A 15,277-nucleotide genomic window follows, 5' to 3' on the forward strand; every position below is an offset into this window, starting at 1 on the left:
TGTGTTGTTTTGACACCTTTAAGAGAATATTTAAAATCCTGCATTATCTCATGTCTGCAGAGATGGAAATATTTTGATACAAAGGTACATCACTTAAACAAATATGATGGAAAACACGCCCACTCGATCTTACAGCACAGAAGAGACACCAAAGACCTTATATTTGTAAATAATCAAACATAGAGCATATAGTAGAAAATATATGAATGATTAAAGAAATACTTGACTCTAACCCTGTTACCTGAAAAAGCGGGAACAAGATGCTGCATCATACGCTATCGAAAACCTCTTTGTTTGACCGGTTGTGAAGCATGTGTGGCAAACTAAGCCTAGAACTTGGCTTTAAATATTCTCTGACGATAATGTCATTAAAATGCTTGTGAGAGACTATAAATAGATGTGAAACAGGTGCGCCTTCAGGTATCACTTTGTCTGAAGAGACGTCTGGATACGCCCCCCTAGCCCCTCAAGGACTATGGTTAATCCCACGAAGGGATCTTCGCTCTAAACGGAGGCCTCAACCGCCTCGCTCCACAGATGAATCCGGCGATCAGAGGGTGCTTCCCGACTGGAGCCTCGTCAATCAGGGCATGTCAAGCGATATGGCGGCCACAAATACCTTGATAATCACGGCGTGCAGTATATCACCTTGTAAGACACCCCATTTAAAGGCATAGATTCTTCTTGTGGAGGGAGCCCTGGCACTCAGAACAGTCCCTAAAACAAGCCCAGCATCTCTCAGTTGGTCCCCCTCAGGGGCCGAATGTGAAGGTTCCACAGCTCGGGCCGGTAATGAAATATTGTCCCCTGTACCTGAGACAGAAGGTCCCTCCTGTTTGGAATCGCCCAAGGCGAGCCGTCAAGGAGGGATATTATCTCCGAGAACAAAACTCTGATCAGCCAACGAGGCACTATCAATAAGATGAGATCAATAAGACCCTTGTTGACGGACATTGGCCAGGACTCCTGGGTGCAGAGCGATCGGTGGAAACACATACAAATGCAGCCTGGGCCACGTAATTCAGAGAGAAGTAGAGGGGACATTGCTTCGTAAAACCTTTCCCAAATCTGTTCCCACATTCAAATGCCCAGGGCTGTAAATCGCCGTGAGGGACAGGAACTTTTTCTGAGCCCAAAGCAGAACCTGCTGCGCTAACTTGTTTAGACGGTATGAACTCAGTCCGCCTTGCTGATTTATATAGGTGGCTACCATAGTGATGTCCATCTGCACTAGGACATGGTAGCCCCTTAACTACTGTAGAAAGTACTTCAGGGTCAAAATACAGCCATCAATTCAAGGCAATTGTTGTTGTGCCAATCGAAATGATGACCTCTCCAGACCCCTTGGGCTGGACGGCCATCTAAGACCACACCCCAGCCCATGCAGGAAGCACCTGTTGTTAGTATCCTGCGACGACAACACACGCCTAGAGAAGGACCCAAGGTGAGGAACCAGGGTCTGAGCCTCATAGAAAGGGTACGAAGCCCACAGCACCTAACCCTTACCATAAACATGGGTTTTAGAAAGGGTGCGATGCACTCGGCGCATGCCCTTACCCTTATTTGCCTCTGGAGATTGGCCATTGGAGGATATCCCCTGGCTCTGAGCCACAAATGGTCTTGTGTTTAGAAGCCCCAAAGGTATCGCCGTGGACACAGCTGCCATAAGACCTGGAACTCTTTGAAAGTAATTTCCTGACCTAGCCTAATATTGCTCAGGGTGTTTAAGATGGACTCGACACGTGCTGGAGACAGCTGTGCCCGCATGGTTACCGAGTCCCATATAACCCCTAAATACGTTGTCCTCTGGGCTGGAGAGAGAACGTTTTTCTTGGCGTTGAGTCTCAACCACAGAGATACAAGATGAGCGAGGAAGACATGCCGATGTCCATGCGCAAGCTCTTGAGACTGGGCCAAAATCAGCCAGTTGTCTATGTTATTTAAAATGCGGATGCCCTGGAGTCGCAATGGAGCCATTTTGTGAATGTTTGGGGTGACAGGGATAGTCCGAATGGAAGAACCCAATATTGGTAGGCAAGATCTAAGCCACTAGATTCTTTACTGACAAGAGAACCTACGCCCTCAGCCTGCTCTAAAGAAGCGCTGAGGCGTGCTTCAGCAGCGAACGGGAGGGCGTCGCACAAGAGAAAGGGAAGGACCCGTCACTGGCTCATCAGCCAAATCGACACGTGGGCCCCATGATCTTTTATGAGGGTGCTGAGGTTCGCCACTTGCAAAAGAAAGCAAGCCTTGAGCGGAGTGCTTTAATTGAAAAGAGCTCACAATGCTCACATTCCTCTGCATCAAAGGCAAGCGCAGCTCCAAACAAAACTCATGTGGATCATACTTGGAGAAAAGGTGGTGTCCGAAATCATAGTGGCCGTTATCGAGTGCTCTCATTTAATCTCACAATGCACCGCAGTAACGAATGTACATGCGATGTATGGTAATGGTCAGGAAATTACTTTCGAGGACCCCCTCGAAAACGAGATGTTTCATCTCAAGGGGTTATCCTCAACAATAAAATTCAAATTCAAATTCAATTAATCTAATAAGTGAAAATGTTTATGCTGCAGTGACAAATCGTTATGCTGGCTTGGCAAAGGAAATATACTGATACTTTATCTAAATCCATAAACTGACACCAACATTTTAAACTGCAACTTAAGCTTCATCCATTAAACTTGGCACAGACCTACAGACTGTTCGGATTATTATTATTTTTACACAGATTTTCCCATAGTGGGAATACCCCCAAAATCCCATATACCTGTACTTCCATTGTAAATTTCAGATGGTTTTTAACGGATCTAACTTAAGTTTTTTAGAGTTTTTTTTTTTTAAACTGTCCATAAGGATTATATCAGACAAGGATTTTGAAGACAATATTTAAAGTAACCAAATGATTATGTATATTATTTTTAAGTTGCAAAGAGTGTGATGAAAAAATGCAAAATGGGGAAAATGTACTGACAATTTCTCCATTTTGACCTAAACTACGGTTTGAAGCTGTACAGTGGGATAATTCTTTGTACACTATCAGTATGTCTCACTGTGTGGTTCGAATCCCACAGATCGGTGTGAAGTCACACTCCTCTAGCACATAACATGCATACACATCTGGTATTTTGGTAGATTATCACTATAACTGAGGACACACTATTACTTAGTAATTATTATTGATTTTTAATTGTTCAAAATCACACATGATTTTGTGTGTGTGTGTGTGTGTGTGTGTGTGTGTGTGTGTGTGTGTGTGTGTGTGTGTGTGTGTGTGTGCGTGCGTGTGTGTGTGAGTGAACCCAAGTGTTAAAACCTATACCAAGTTTCGTACCATTCCAATGAAGTAAAAAAATAGAGAAAAAAAAACGTTAAATTTTCTCAGCGCCAGAGGGTAAAGTTCATTTTGTTATATGCTTTTAATTTTATTGTTACTATTATGTTAAAATTACTATTAAGTTTTGAACATTTCTTATAACGGCCAACTATCTGAAATAATGCAGTGATGTAATACTTTAAAATTTAAAGCATGCATTAGTATGACACATGATGACCCAAATTTGCCCCTCAGACAAATTTGCCCCTAGACATTCTTTCACTCCGCTTCAGAGATCAGACTCAACACCAGGGTAGTGTAATGACAAACAAATGTCTCATAGACATAGAGTGTTTAATGCCTCATGGTTTGATATTCTGCTAAAATGCAATAACATTCATTCATTTAGTTATATATGTGTGGTTGAAGGAAAAAGTCTGTACTGTTGTTCTGTGTATGAAGCTTCTCTCAGGGACACAATGCTCTTCAGGGAGGTTTTCTCAATACATTGTGCGTATCTTTAAAAAGGTCATTTTGTAAACAGTGTTTTACTCTTCTGAATTCATTAATTAGTTATCTCACTTTATCTACATAAAAAGGTGTGTTAAGTTTTGAGAACTATTTGATCATCATGTTCTGTTTGAGGTCTGAAAGAGCATTTTAACACCTCAGAAATATCCTGAATCAACCCATCAAACCACAGGTTGATGCTTACATTATTTACAGTATCATTCAGTACGTTTGGAATAACTAAGATTTTTTTATTTAATGTTTTTGAAAGAAGTCTCTAATGCCAATCAAGGTTGCATTTATTTGTTTAAAAAACAGTTAAAATAGAGAAAATGTGAAATATTGTTATTGTTTTTGAAACATAATTTCTCCAGTCTTCAGTGTCACTTGATCCTTCAGAAGTCATTATGATGATTAACTGCTGGAACATCATTATCAATGCTGAAAAAAAGTTTTTGCTGCTTAATATTTTTTTGTGGAAACATTCCATTCAAAAGTTTGGGATAAGATTTAATAACAATAAAAACAATATGAATACTTATATTCAGCAAGGATGCATTCATTTGATCAAAAGTGACAGTAAAGACATTTACAAAAGATGTATTTTTCAAATAAATGTTCTTTTCAATTTTCTATTGATCAAAGAATCCTGAAAAGAAATCTATAATCAGTTTCCTCCAAAATATGAATTATTCCATTATTTTTATATTATTATATTAACTTTTGACCGATAGTTGAACATGCCAGTTTTGTTACATTCTTTATTGCCAAATCATTACTGAATCATTGCATCATGTTTTAAAGGGGGACAGAACTCTTTCAGATTGGCGGTCCGACAACACAGAGGTAAACTGGCTCTTTTGAGATAATGATGAAAAGGAAGAAGAATATAGTGGAGGACAGCGCCACACTTATCACCCTCTCGGACCACCCCGAACAAACCTACGGGAGCGTGGAGGTACTAGAATTGTCTGTTCTCTTGAGTTGGAAAAAAAGTGCAGGTTGTTTACAAAATTCATCAGCGGTCACAAAGAGAGGAAGCTAATTACGAGTTAACAATGTAACACAAACATGGCAAATTTCCTCGCATCCCTCACCCTCCGCCACTCCACCTTAATATCCCTGATAAGACACATTAGAGGCTTTTCCGAGGAATTTTCTTGTTAAGATCATTCTCTGAGGCTTGTACGCATGGATATATCAGTTCTTCATATTGATACTGATTATGGAGAAGTGTTCATGTTTTTCACAGACATGTGTGGCACCTCAGGAAAACAAGAATGTATTCAGTGACGGGGTCACCCGAATTGGTGAGTATTATGGGGGAGAACGTAAAGGAAAAGACTGTCTTCTGTGTCTATAAAAGTAAATGAGATTTGCTTGAAACTTGCAATTCTGAGTTGAGAGTTGATCATGTAATTTACAGTCATTTTGACAATGGATTTGTCAAACAATGTCTTTTAGAGATTTTTTTTGTCCACTTTCTCTACTTACAATATTTCCTATGTGTTTCCTGTATGATTCATCTGTATAATGCCAAGAATGTTTGATACATTGTTATTTTGGAAAACGTTAACCTCTTATGAAAGCATTTAGAATTTTGATTAATTTGATGAATATGAATTTCTTTTAAATTTGATGACAGATTTTGTCTTGGTTTGGGAGGAATCTGTGAACCCCTTGAAGTCGGCCGAATTGGATGAATTCTCGTCCGGTTCCTCGCGTGATACACACAGGAAATGGAGGACAGAATTTCTGTCCAGACTCCTGGCTGCCGGCCTTCATCTGGAGACGGTATACAGTATGACAACGTTTACATGCACATCAAATTGAGTTTAATGTATGTATGTATAAAGCTTTGTGAAAAAGAAGTACACTTTAGCATACTTTTAAAAAGAACTGCATGTTGAATTTGGAGCTTTCTTTGGAGGCCAGAAAATGTATTTTTGGCTTATGTGGATGAAAGACAACAACTCCCAGAATGCACTTGCTTCGCTGCCCTAGGAGGCCACGCCTACCGGTAACAGAGCGCAGTAGTTAAACAACGGGTGCTTCTCAATTCTTATTTGTGCATCCTCGTTTCCTTTCCTCGCGTCTCAGCTCCACCCCCTGCAGGACGCGAGGGAAGGCTGCAAGGAAAGAAAATGAGGACAGAGGAATCGAATGAAAGTTTTTTTTATACTTTGGAACACTTGATCACTCGAGCGTCACTTCACTGCGTCATCAGCAGCGCTCAAAGGATCTGCCCTTATGTTGTTGAAGTTTGGTTATTTAAGAAATTAGAAATAAATAATAATAAAGCAAGATACCCTGTTGAAATATGTGAGATGTGTGGTTTATTTAAACTGCAATGGTAAAGTATAAATTAAAATGATTGTGACCGACGTGAAGGGGGAGGAGAATTTATACGTGCGTCACGTTTAGTCGGTAAAACACTTCCGCAAAGCATGCAACTGTGCATCCTCGCTCATAGCTCCTCTGGAAGCCTCCTCACTCCTCGATCCTCGCCTCCTCGCGGTGCAATTAGAGAATTGAGATGTCCTTCAAGATGGCTGAGCTCGATCGGTTTCCGGGTCATAGGATGGAGGACGGAGGATCGAGGAGACGAGGAGGGATATTGAGAAGCACCCAACAAGTCTAGGCTATACTACTAAGTCTCCGTGATGAGTCTCCCCGGGATTTCGAGATTTGCCCAAAATGTCCGGGATTCGGCTTTTGCGTTCTACAGTCGCCATTCATTATGTTTACTGTGGCGAGCAGGACGAGTGAGGGCCGCGGGAGAACTGCGCGAGGCCGGTGGCGTGATTACCGATGAGCGACACCTGTGAGACGCACCGCTCTCGTATCTCTCACGGAGGAGCGGGAATTTTCTTAGCAATGTTAAAACGCAACCGATCACTTGTTTAGCGTTCATGTAAACACTACATTCAGATTCACCAATCGGAATGAATTCAGTTAGATTGAAACAAAAGGTGTGCATGTAAACAATGAATGGCGACTGCAGAAAGCAAAAGCTGAATCCCGGACATTTTGTACGATCTCGACGGCCGGACATGTCGGTGAAAAAGAGGATGAATGGTAACCCCTACTTACTCAGCTTTCTCCTACTAAGTTACTCAGCTTTCTCCCAAAAATGACGATTTTTGCGTCATCGGAGGATTTTTTTCAGACAAAAAAATACATAAATCTCTCGTCTCAGGGGGATATGAGGGTGGAAAGCACGGTAATTTGAAAATAGGCCTACTACAGGTTTTCTACTAATACAAAGCTTAATGCTAAATCCTGAAGCATCCCTTTAAGGGATTGAAACTTGCGGGCCCAGAAAAGTTAAAGACATCGTTAAAATAGTCCGAGTGACTACAGTGGCTCAATCTTAAGTTTATCAAGCGACGAGAATACTTTTTGTGCAAAAAAAAAAAAAAAAAAAAAAAGACTTTATTCAACTATTTATTTCCTTCTCTGTGTGCCTCGAGATATTTCACGTAGTGTAACAGCGCAGCGCTTCTGTGTTGTACATCACACGCATCACACACATGACCAGCGTCGGCCAATAGTGAGCCTACGTGTGACGTACAACACAAAAGCGGTGCGCTTCCGTGAGGGGGGGGGTTGTTTTGTTAATGTCTGAGTTTCATTGTCAAACTTCTAGTTTGTTAATTAGTTCAGTTCTCCTCTGTTCCATGCCTGTTTGTTTTTTATGGTTACTGATTGATTAGGTTCCTCAGTTCAGGTGTGTCTAGATAGTTTCTTCTTTTGTTTACTCTGTGTATTTAAGCCCTCTATTTCAGTTAGTTCCTGGTCTTGCATTGTTTATCGTCTATTTGTTAAGTGGTTGTACATTCTCCTAGGGTTTCTCCTGTTTGATGCGTTGAATATTAGATTAAAAGTTTGTCTGAGTATCTCCTTCGTCATGCACTTCATTACAGCCACCTACCCGTTACACCCACAAGCTACACTCATGATTAAGGCCTGTCAGCCCCAGGCCACCTTCCCTGCGTGCTGTCCAAGTGGAGACAGGGGGGAAGGATAATTCCCCATGAAATTACTTTGTTAACGCCGCTAGGTATCCAAAGTCACCCAAATAGATCCTGCAATCACGACAGCTAGGACTGGCAGATGCTAAGTATTATGCTTCTGCCAAGCCCTTCCCCCCCAAGAGTAATTGCACCCCTTAACCAACATCGCACTTACCAAAGTTAAGCAAAGGAACCACAAAGGAAGCAATCACTCGTAACCCATCTCTTGTCCCCCTTCCCTACCTCTTGTCCAATGCCCCTCCCTTATGTCTTTGCCCAGTTCTTCCTAAATCCCTGCCCGGGAATAAAACATTTTTGAATGTGTTCAAACCAAAAACCCCAAAAGGTCACGATTCGAAAATACTAGCCCATCATTGCATTCCCAAAATAATCTCCTTTTTTTCAACTAACCAGCCCCTACCATCACACAGTTACCAGTTCCCAACTTCTAGCTTAGGCTCAGGAACACAACATTTTGTTGTCCAAATTGTTCAAACCAATTAATCAATCCACTAGCCAAAGGATCACAATTCGACAATCCTGGCCCAGCATTGCATTCTGTTGGAAACTCAGAAGCGAAGACCAGGAGACTTGGTAGTAATTCAGCAGGATTCGTTATTGAGAACACAAGCTGACGGTAGCTGCAGTCATCAAGTCTAACTAAAGCAGTATACATTGTAGTTAATATACATTTCAAGGGGTGGGATTACATAGTGGTGGCATGTAAATGAAGTACAGGAGTCAGCCCATTTCCCCAGTCCTGATCTCATCAGCATAACAGTCTCATTCAAATACATTGATGATAATCCAATCAGCCTAACTATTTAACGACTGAGCCAGGTCCCAGAGCCATTAAAGACAAAGAGAGAACAGGACTGGCCGGAATCTCATGCTTAACAGCTGATATCATCATCATCATTACCTTAAATGCTAAATTCAATTTACTCTACTTTAGTTTTTCATGTTATGTTATGAAAGGACATGAGACCAGCAGATCTTAAACAGATTCTTAAATTTGTAATCCTACGATTCCTGCAAAGAATCTCCTTTTATCAGACTAATCACTTTTCCTCTATGTTTCCCTTCATACTGACAATCTTGTCACCATCCCCTACTGGTCACATACCTCAGTTAATGGGCATAACCACTTACGTCTACGCTATTTTTATAAGTCACAAAACTATTATCCTACTTAAGCTCTTGGACACCAATCCAGATACTTTCTGTGCTCAACCCACGTCAGATCACTATTTTGTCTGACAGATAATGGGTTAGGGTTTGGTTTAGGGTTAGTTGCAGGTAATTATATATATTTTATAGTTATTACTGTGGTGACGTCATGTAACATTTAACAAGGACACTGTAAAATAATGTGTTGTTATTGTTTTCTCATAATGTAAATGTGATGTGGAGAATCCATGATTGTGATACGTGGGTTTTTGCAATGCATATAAGCAAAGCTGAGATTCAGCACTCTTGAAACAACATTGAACACCATTAATTTATATCATTTATATCAAAAACACTGATATATTTCCTACATGTTGAACTGAACATAAACACATTAGAAAAGTACACTTTCTAATGTAATGTCTTTCTCCTACTGTGAATGTGTCTCAGAAAGAGGTCGTGCAGGGAAAAACAAAGACTACTTATGTTCTTCTGAGCGCACCCTGGAATGTTCTGTGTTATTATGCTGAGGAGATCATCCTTCGAGTGCCATTACAGGTAAAGCATACTTGATCTTTTATATCGCAAAGTAAATTATACATATACTCAATATATCTTAACTGTTCTTCTCTTTTGGGTGATTTCAGGTTGTGACAATTCCAATATCAAACTGGTCTGAGAACATCCTAGAAAAACTGCACATCCCAAACATAATGGCACAAGATGTGCCCAATCTTCCACCGGACTACTATACCTGCCAGTTCCGCAGCAATAAACTAGAGAGGTACCGATCCATTCTGATCCAAAAAGGGACAAAATATTATTCTTTGGGGTTCTTCTGAACAGGTTCGTCAGCAGCGTTGAGGAAAGTTACTAAGTAATGTGTTACTCCCTAAAAAAGCAACTAATTACATTACTTAGTTACTTTTTATGGAAAGCAATGCATTACATTACTTTTGCGTTACTTTTACTTACATTAAGTGTTTGTTTACTGATAAGTTCTTTTTGCAAGACTTAATGCAGTAACGCATGTCTAAGTGACTACGTTATGGAGAAGAGAGTATTTTAATTGTCATGTACTGCTCTGAAACACACGGGTTGAGGATCCAAACGCAGTATTTATTAGAAGGGTAACCAACAATCTTAATCCAGGCACAGGTCATACACAAGCAAACAGTCCAAACAATGATTAAGTCCAGCGTTCCTCACCGCTGCTGACGAACCTGTCCAGGTGGAGGCAAAAAAAGAGAAATCCAAGAATAGCAGACAGAAGATAGAAAAAAACCCAGACACAGGAGGAACATGATACAATCACTCAGAATTGCAGTGTAACCATCATACAAGACTTATCGAAAAGTGACTGAGTAACCAGGCTTTATATACAGTAGGCAGAGGTAATGAGGTAAAGGTGACAAAGCTGAAAACAATCATGGAAGATGAACCTGGGCAATGGACTATGGGAGATGAAGTCCATAAGAGAATGACAATAGTCAAGGGCTCTCAAGGGTGATCGTGACAACTCGTTACATGAAAAAAGTAGGCTAATCTGATTGTGTAATGCACATTACATAATGTGTTACCTCCAACACTGTTTATAAAAAATTAAATATTTAAAAGTTGTTGGAGAAGTATGTGACTCTTTTGTCCTACATAATAAATTGCACATCCAGGAATCTGTTCGGTAATTGCGATTCCATCATAGTTTATGCACATGCTTTTTTACCGAATAAAAAACTGATCTGCCTCAATTGAGCACATAGGTTTTTTATGCACATTTTAAGATTTTTTTTTGCGCATCTTGCATTTCCCTCAGCCGTTTTTTTGTGCAATATCCCACAATTTGAAAAAAAAAAACATGCATAGAAACGAATCGGTTACCTAACGTAACCTCGGTTCTCTCTAGATGAGGGAACGAGTATTGTGTAAGCTAGCTTACGCTACAGGAAAGATTAATCTTTTATGAGAATTTGAAGCCAAAAAATTATCCTATAATTTTGTATCCATTGTCAACGCAGTTCAGCTGCAGCAGACCATGAGCGGGCTAGCTAGCAGCTCATTGGTTCGCTCACAGAGAACTGCTTAAGCCTATGAGGAGACGCGAGTGAACTCTCGGCCAATGAGAGTCTGACATGCTCTCATTGCGTCAGAGCCCGCCGAAACGGGCGTGGTCATAAAACTGGCGACCTAGGCTGTAAACGCTGGTTTTCATAGAATGAAGCGAGAACGCTAGAAGCACAAGCACGGCCAGGAACGCAATACTCGTTCCCTCATCTAGAGAGGACCGAGGTTACGTTAGGTAACCGATTCGTTCTCTTACGAGAGGTTCTCTCATATTGCGTAAGCTAGCTTACGCTACGGGAACACCTGGTCAACGCCGTGCGTGCTAAGCATCCACTATGAGTCCCAGAGGAGACCCCAGGGAACCCTATGAGTGGGAATAAATATATGTACCTGTGACAAAGGCCAGCAGAGCGGGCCGGAGATTGTGTAGTACATAAGCACATGATAGAGAGGGACAGAGCGAAACCGGTCTGTGTGAATAACTCCCTATAGTGCAGCTCAACCAGAAAAGCTGTAACATACTAGACTGCTAGCAGTTTAGCCTGCAAGGCGGGAACTTCCAGATTGTAAAATCTGACAAAGGTGGAGGGGGAAGCCCATCCCGCTGCCACACAAATGTCATGAATGGAAATTCCGCTGGACCATGCCCACGATGAGGCCATGCCTCTAGTGGAATGAGCCCTGATGCCCAGAGGGCATGGCAGGTCTTTTGATGCGTATGCGGCTGCAATGGCATTAACTATCCATCTGGATAGAGTCTGTTTCGAGGCGGCCAACCCTTTGGTGCGCCCGCCGAACGAAACAAAAAGCTGCTCGGATCGTCTGACCGGAGCAGTGCGAGTAATGTATAATCTCAGGGCCCTGACCGGACACAGGAGATTAGAGTCAGATTCGCTATCGGATGCAGGCAGAGCCGATAGGGAAATAACTTGTGCCCTGAACGGGGTACCAATCGATTTAGGGACATAACCATGTCTAGGTTTGAGAACGACTAAGGAGTCATTGGGCCTCGAGACAGGAAGCGCTAATGGACAGCGCGTGAAGGTCTCCCACACGTTTTACTGACGCGAGCGCGAGCAGAAAAACGGTTTTGAGCGAAAGGTATTTGAGGTCCACGGTGTTTAGCGGTTCGAATGGGGGGGCTTTCATAGCTTCAAGAACTATGGAAAGGTCCCAAATCGGCACCGAAGGGGGGCGTGGGGGGTTCATCCTTCTAGCTCCTCTGAGGAAGCGAATGACCAAGCCATCTTTGCCCAGTGACTGGCCGCGCCGGGGTTCAGCGAACGCTGCGACGGCTGCCACATACACCTTGAGAGTGGACAGGGACCTGCCCTTGTCCAACATCTCTTGGAGAAAAACTAGTAAGGAAGGAACCTTGCATGACCGTGGGTCCAAGTTTCTGTCGGTGCACCATTTAGAGAACACAGACCATTTAGACGCATAGAGCCTTCTAGTAGAAGCCGCTCTAGCGTGCATGATCGTGTTTAACACTCCTTCTGGCAAAGCAACGGGTAGTTGTTGATCACCCACGCATGTAGCGCCCAGCGCTCTGGGTGGGGATGCCAGATCGTGCCGCGAGCTTGGGAGAGGAGATCTGCTCTGATTGGAATGGGCCACGGGGCTGTCTGTGACAGCTGAGTGAGCTCCGGAAACCAAGTCTGACCCTCCCAACGCGGGGCTATGAGGAGCACCGAGTGGCGTGTTTCCCTGATTCTCTGAAGCACCTGTGGTAGCAGAGAAACCGGAGGGAATGCATAAAGCAGGCGGCTGGGCCAGGTCTGGGCTAGCGCGTCCTCGCTCTTTGAGAAAAATATTGGGCAGTGGGTGTTCTCTTCTGAGGCGAAGAGGTCCACCTCTGCTCTGCCGAATATTCGCCACAGCTTTTGGACTGTAAGAGTGTGCAGGGACCATTCCCCGGGGGGAATGGGGTTCCTGGACAGACTGTCTGGACCGTCGTTCAGATGGCCCGGCACGTGCGTCGCTCTGAGCGAGAGCAGGTGACACTGAGACCAAACTAAGATGCGTTCTGTCAGCCGGAAGAGATTCCTGGATCTGACTCCGCCCTGACGGTTTAGATAGGAGACCACGGCTATATTGTCCGAACGGATCAGCACGTGGTGACCGTGAATGCGCGGAAGAAAGCGCGTGAGCACGTTCTCGACCGCCAGCATCTCCAAACAGTTTATGTGGAGGAGGCTCTCCTGAGCTGACCAGGGGCCGAAGGCCGGTGAGCCCTCGCAGACCGCACCCCAACCCGTGTTGGATGCGTCTGTCGAGATGACTTTTCGGCGAGAAAGGGTCCCCATGGAAACGCCCCGCTGAAACCATTCTGCCACAGTCCATGGTTGCAGAGCTGTGATACAGCTCTGCGTTACTTTTATCAGCTGGCGGCCCGTGGTCCACGCACGGTGAGACACACGGCTCTTCCAACCAAGAGCTGAAGCGGGCGCATGCGCAGTAACCCCAGCTGGAGCACCGCGGAGGCTGAGGCCATGTAACCCAATGCTTTCTGAAAAGTTTTCAGAGGTGTGAGTCTGTTCATCTGAAAAGATGCGGCGAGACGCTGAACACGGCGCGCGCGCTGTGTTGACAGATGAGCCGTCATCGTGACCGAGTCTAGCTCTATACCCAAGAAGGAGATAGTCTGACTGGGTTGTAGTGCGCTCTTTGTCCAGTTGACAGAGAGGCCCAAAGCTTTCAGATGGTTCGAGGAGAACTGTACGATGAGACAGTAGCTCTCTCTGTGATTGTGCCAAAATCAGCCAGTCGTCCAAATAGTTCAGTATTCGCAGCCCCTGACTCCGCAGGGGGGCGAGCGCCGCATCCATGCACTTCGTGAACGTACGGGGTGCTAGGGTAAGGCCGAACGGAAGGACGGTGTATTGATAAACCTGGCCTTCAAAGGCGAAACGTAAGAATGGCCTGTGAAGAGGATTTATCTGAATCTGAAAGTAAGCATCTTTCAGATCTAGTGAAATGAACCAGTCCCCCTGGCGCACATGCGCGAGGAGTTTTCTGATAGTGAGCATTTTGAACGGTCTCTTCATGAGAACTTTGTTCAGAAATCTGAGGTCTAAGATTGGTCTGAGGCCGCCGTCTTTCTTGAGAACCAGAAAATAATGGCCGTAAAACCCCGACTCGCTCATAGATAGAGGAACTCTCTCTATAGCCCTTTTGCACAATAGTTTTGCTATCTCTGAGCGGAGCAGTGTCACTGCTTCTGGGTTCACAATAGTTTCTAGCCGCGCTCGGAAACGTGGAGGGCGGCGGTGAAACTGTAAGCGATAGCCTAGCCTTATTGTGTTTAGCACCCACTGGGAAATTCCCGGAATGGCTTCCCACGCTTTGAAGCGTAACGCTAGAGGGTGAATGGCTACATGGTCCCCGTTGCTGCACATAGCGGGCCGCGCGGGCGCGCTCATCGTGTTTATGACAGCGGGACTTACACTCAGAGAGGAGTTTATGGGCCGTGTAACAGAGTGAGCAGAGGTGGGACGCGCACATGGGCTCGTGGGCGCGCTTATGCACTCTGAAACTCGAGCGGGTTGGAACCGCTTTATGAGAGTGGACTCTGTGTGAGACACGGGAACTGAAGTGCTTTTGTGTATGAGTGAACACAGTGTTGTGGGCACATTTTCTACACAGGAGGCTTTTATGCTCTTTTTGAGATTTCTCTGGGTCACCGTGAAAACGGCGTTTGTGCTCATGCAAGCGGGAAGGGGGACCGGCTTGGTAATGGCGGGGTACACTGCTGTAGTAGCCGTGTTAGCGGGGAATAACAAAGGGCGAAACTTTGACGGCGGTCCGGCCGCGGCGGGAGAGCGCCGTCTTTTTCTCAGCTGTGCTAGGCAGACTTCGAGTGATCAGGTTTCAGCGCGATCCTAGGCCGAGGCCCCCGAGGAGGCGGCGGTCTGTGGCGGCTGTCAGAGCGAGAACGAGGGCGGCTGCCCTGGCGTCGCTGAGAAGTCTGACTGTGCTGAGCTGGGCGCTGGAGTGGGGCTCGTGCAGGAGGCTGGTCACGTGAGCGGCCTGCAGAGGAGCTAGCGCGACAAGGCAGAAAGAGATTCATGGCCTGGGAGGCTTTCTGCACTTCGGAAAATCGGTCAATGATACCCGTGACAGCAGATCCGAAGAGGCCGGATGGGGAGAGCGGGGCGTTGAGAAAGGCGGCGCGCTCAGAATCTCCCATGTCGGCGAGTGTGAG

At 44.4% G+C, this 15,277-nt stretch overlaps 1 protein-coding gene across 1 annotated transcript in view; it reads left to right on the forward strand.

The window, feature by feature from the left end:
- ano7 (anoctamin 7) overlaps positions 1–15,277 on the forward strand; it is a 40,194-nt gene that overhangs the window by 1,395 nt on the left and 23,522 nt on the right. The window contains exons 2-6 of the mRNA XM_056262594.1: positions 4,631–4,784; positions 5,079–5,136; positions 5,472–5,620; positions 9,463–9,570; positions 9,660–9,796. Coding sequence (XP_056118569.1) covers positions 4,695–4,784; positions 5,079–5,136; positions 5,472–5,620; positions 9,463–9,570; positions 9,660–9,796 — 542 coding nt within the window. The 5' untranslated portion in view covers positions 4,631–4,694. The remainder of the gene's footprint in view (positions 1–4,630; positions 4,785–5,078; positions 5,137–5,471; positions 5,621–9,462; positions 9,571–9,659; positions 9,797–15,277) is intronic.

This window comes from Rhinichthys klamathensis, unplaced genomic scaffold, assembly GCF_029890125.1.
Source record: "Rhinichthys klamathensis goyatoka isolate OS25496 unplaced genomic scaffold, OSU_Roscu_1.1 h1tg000194l_1, whole genome shotgun sequence".
Taxonomy (NCBI): domain Eukaryota; kingdom Metazoa; phylum Chordata; class Actinopteri; order Cypriniformes; family Leuciscidae; genus Rhinichthys; species Rhinichthys klamathensis.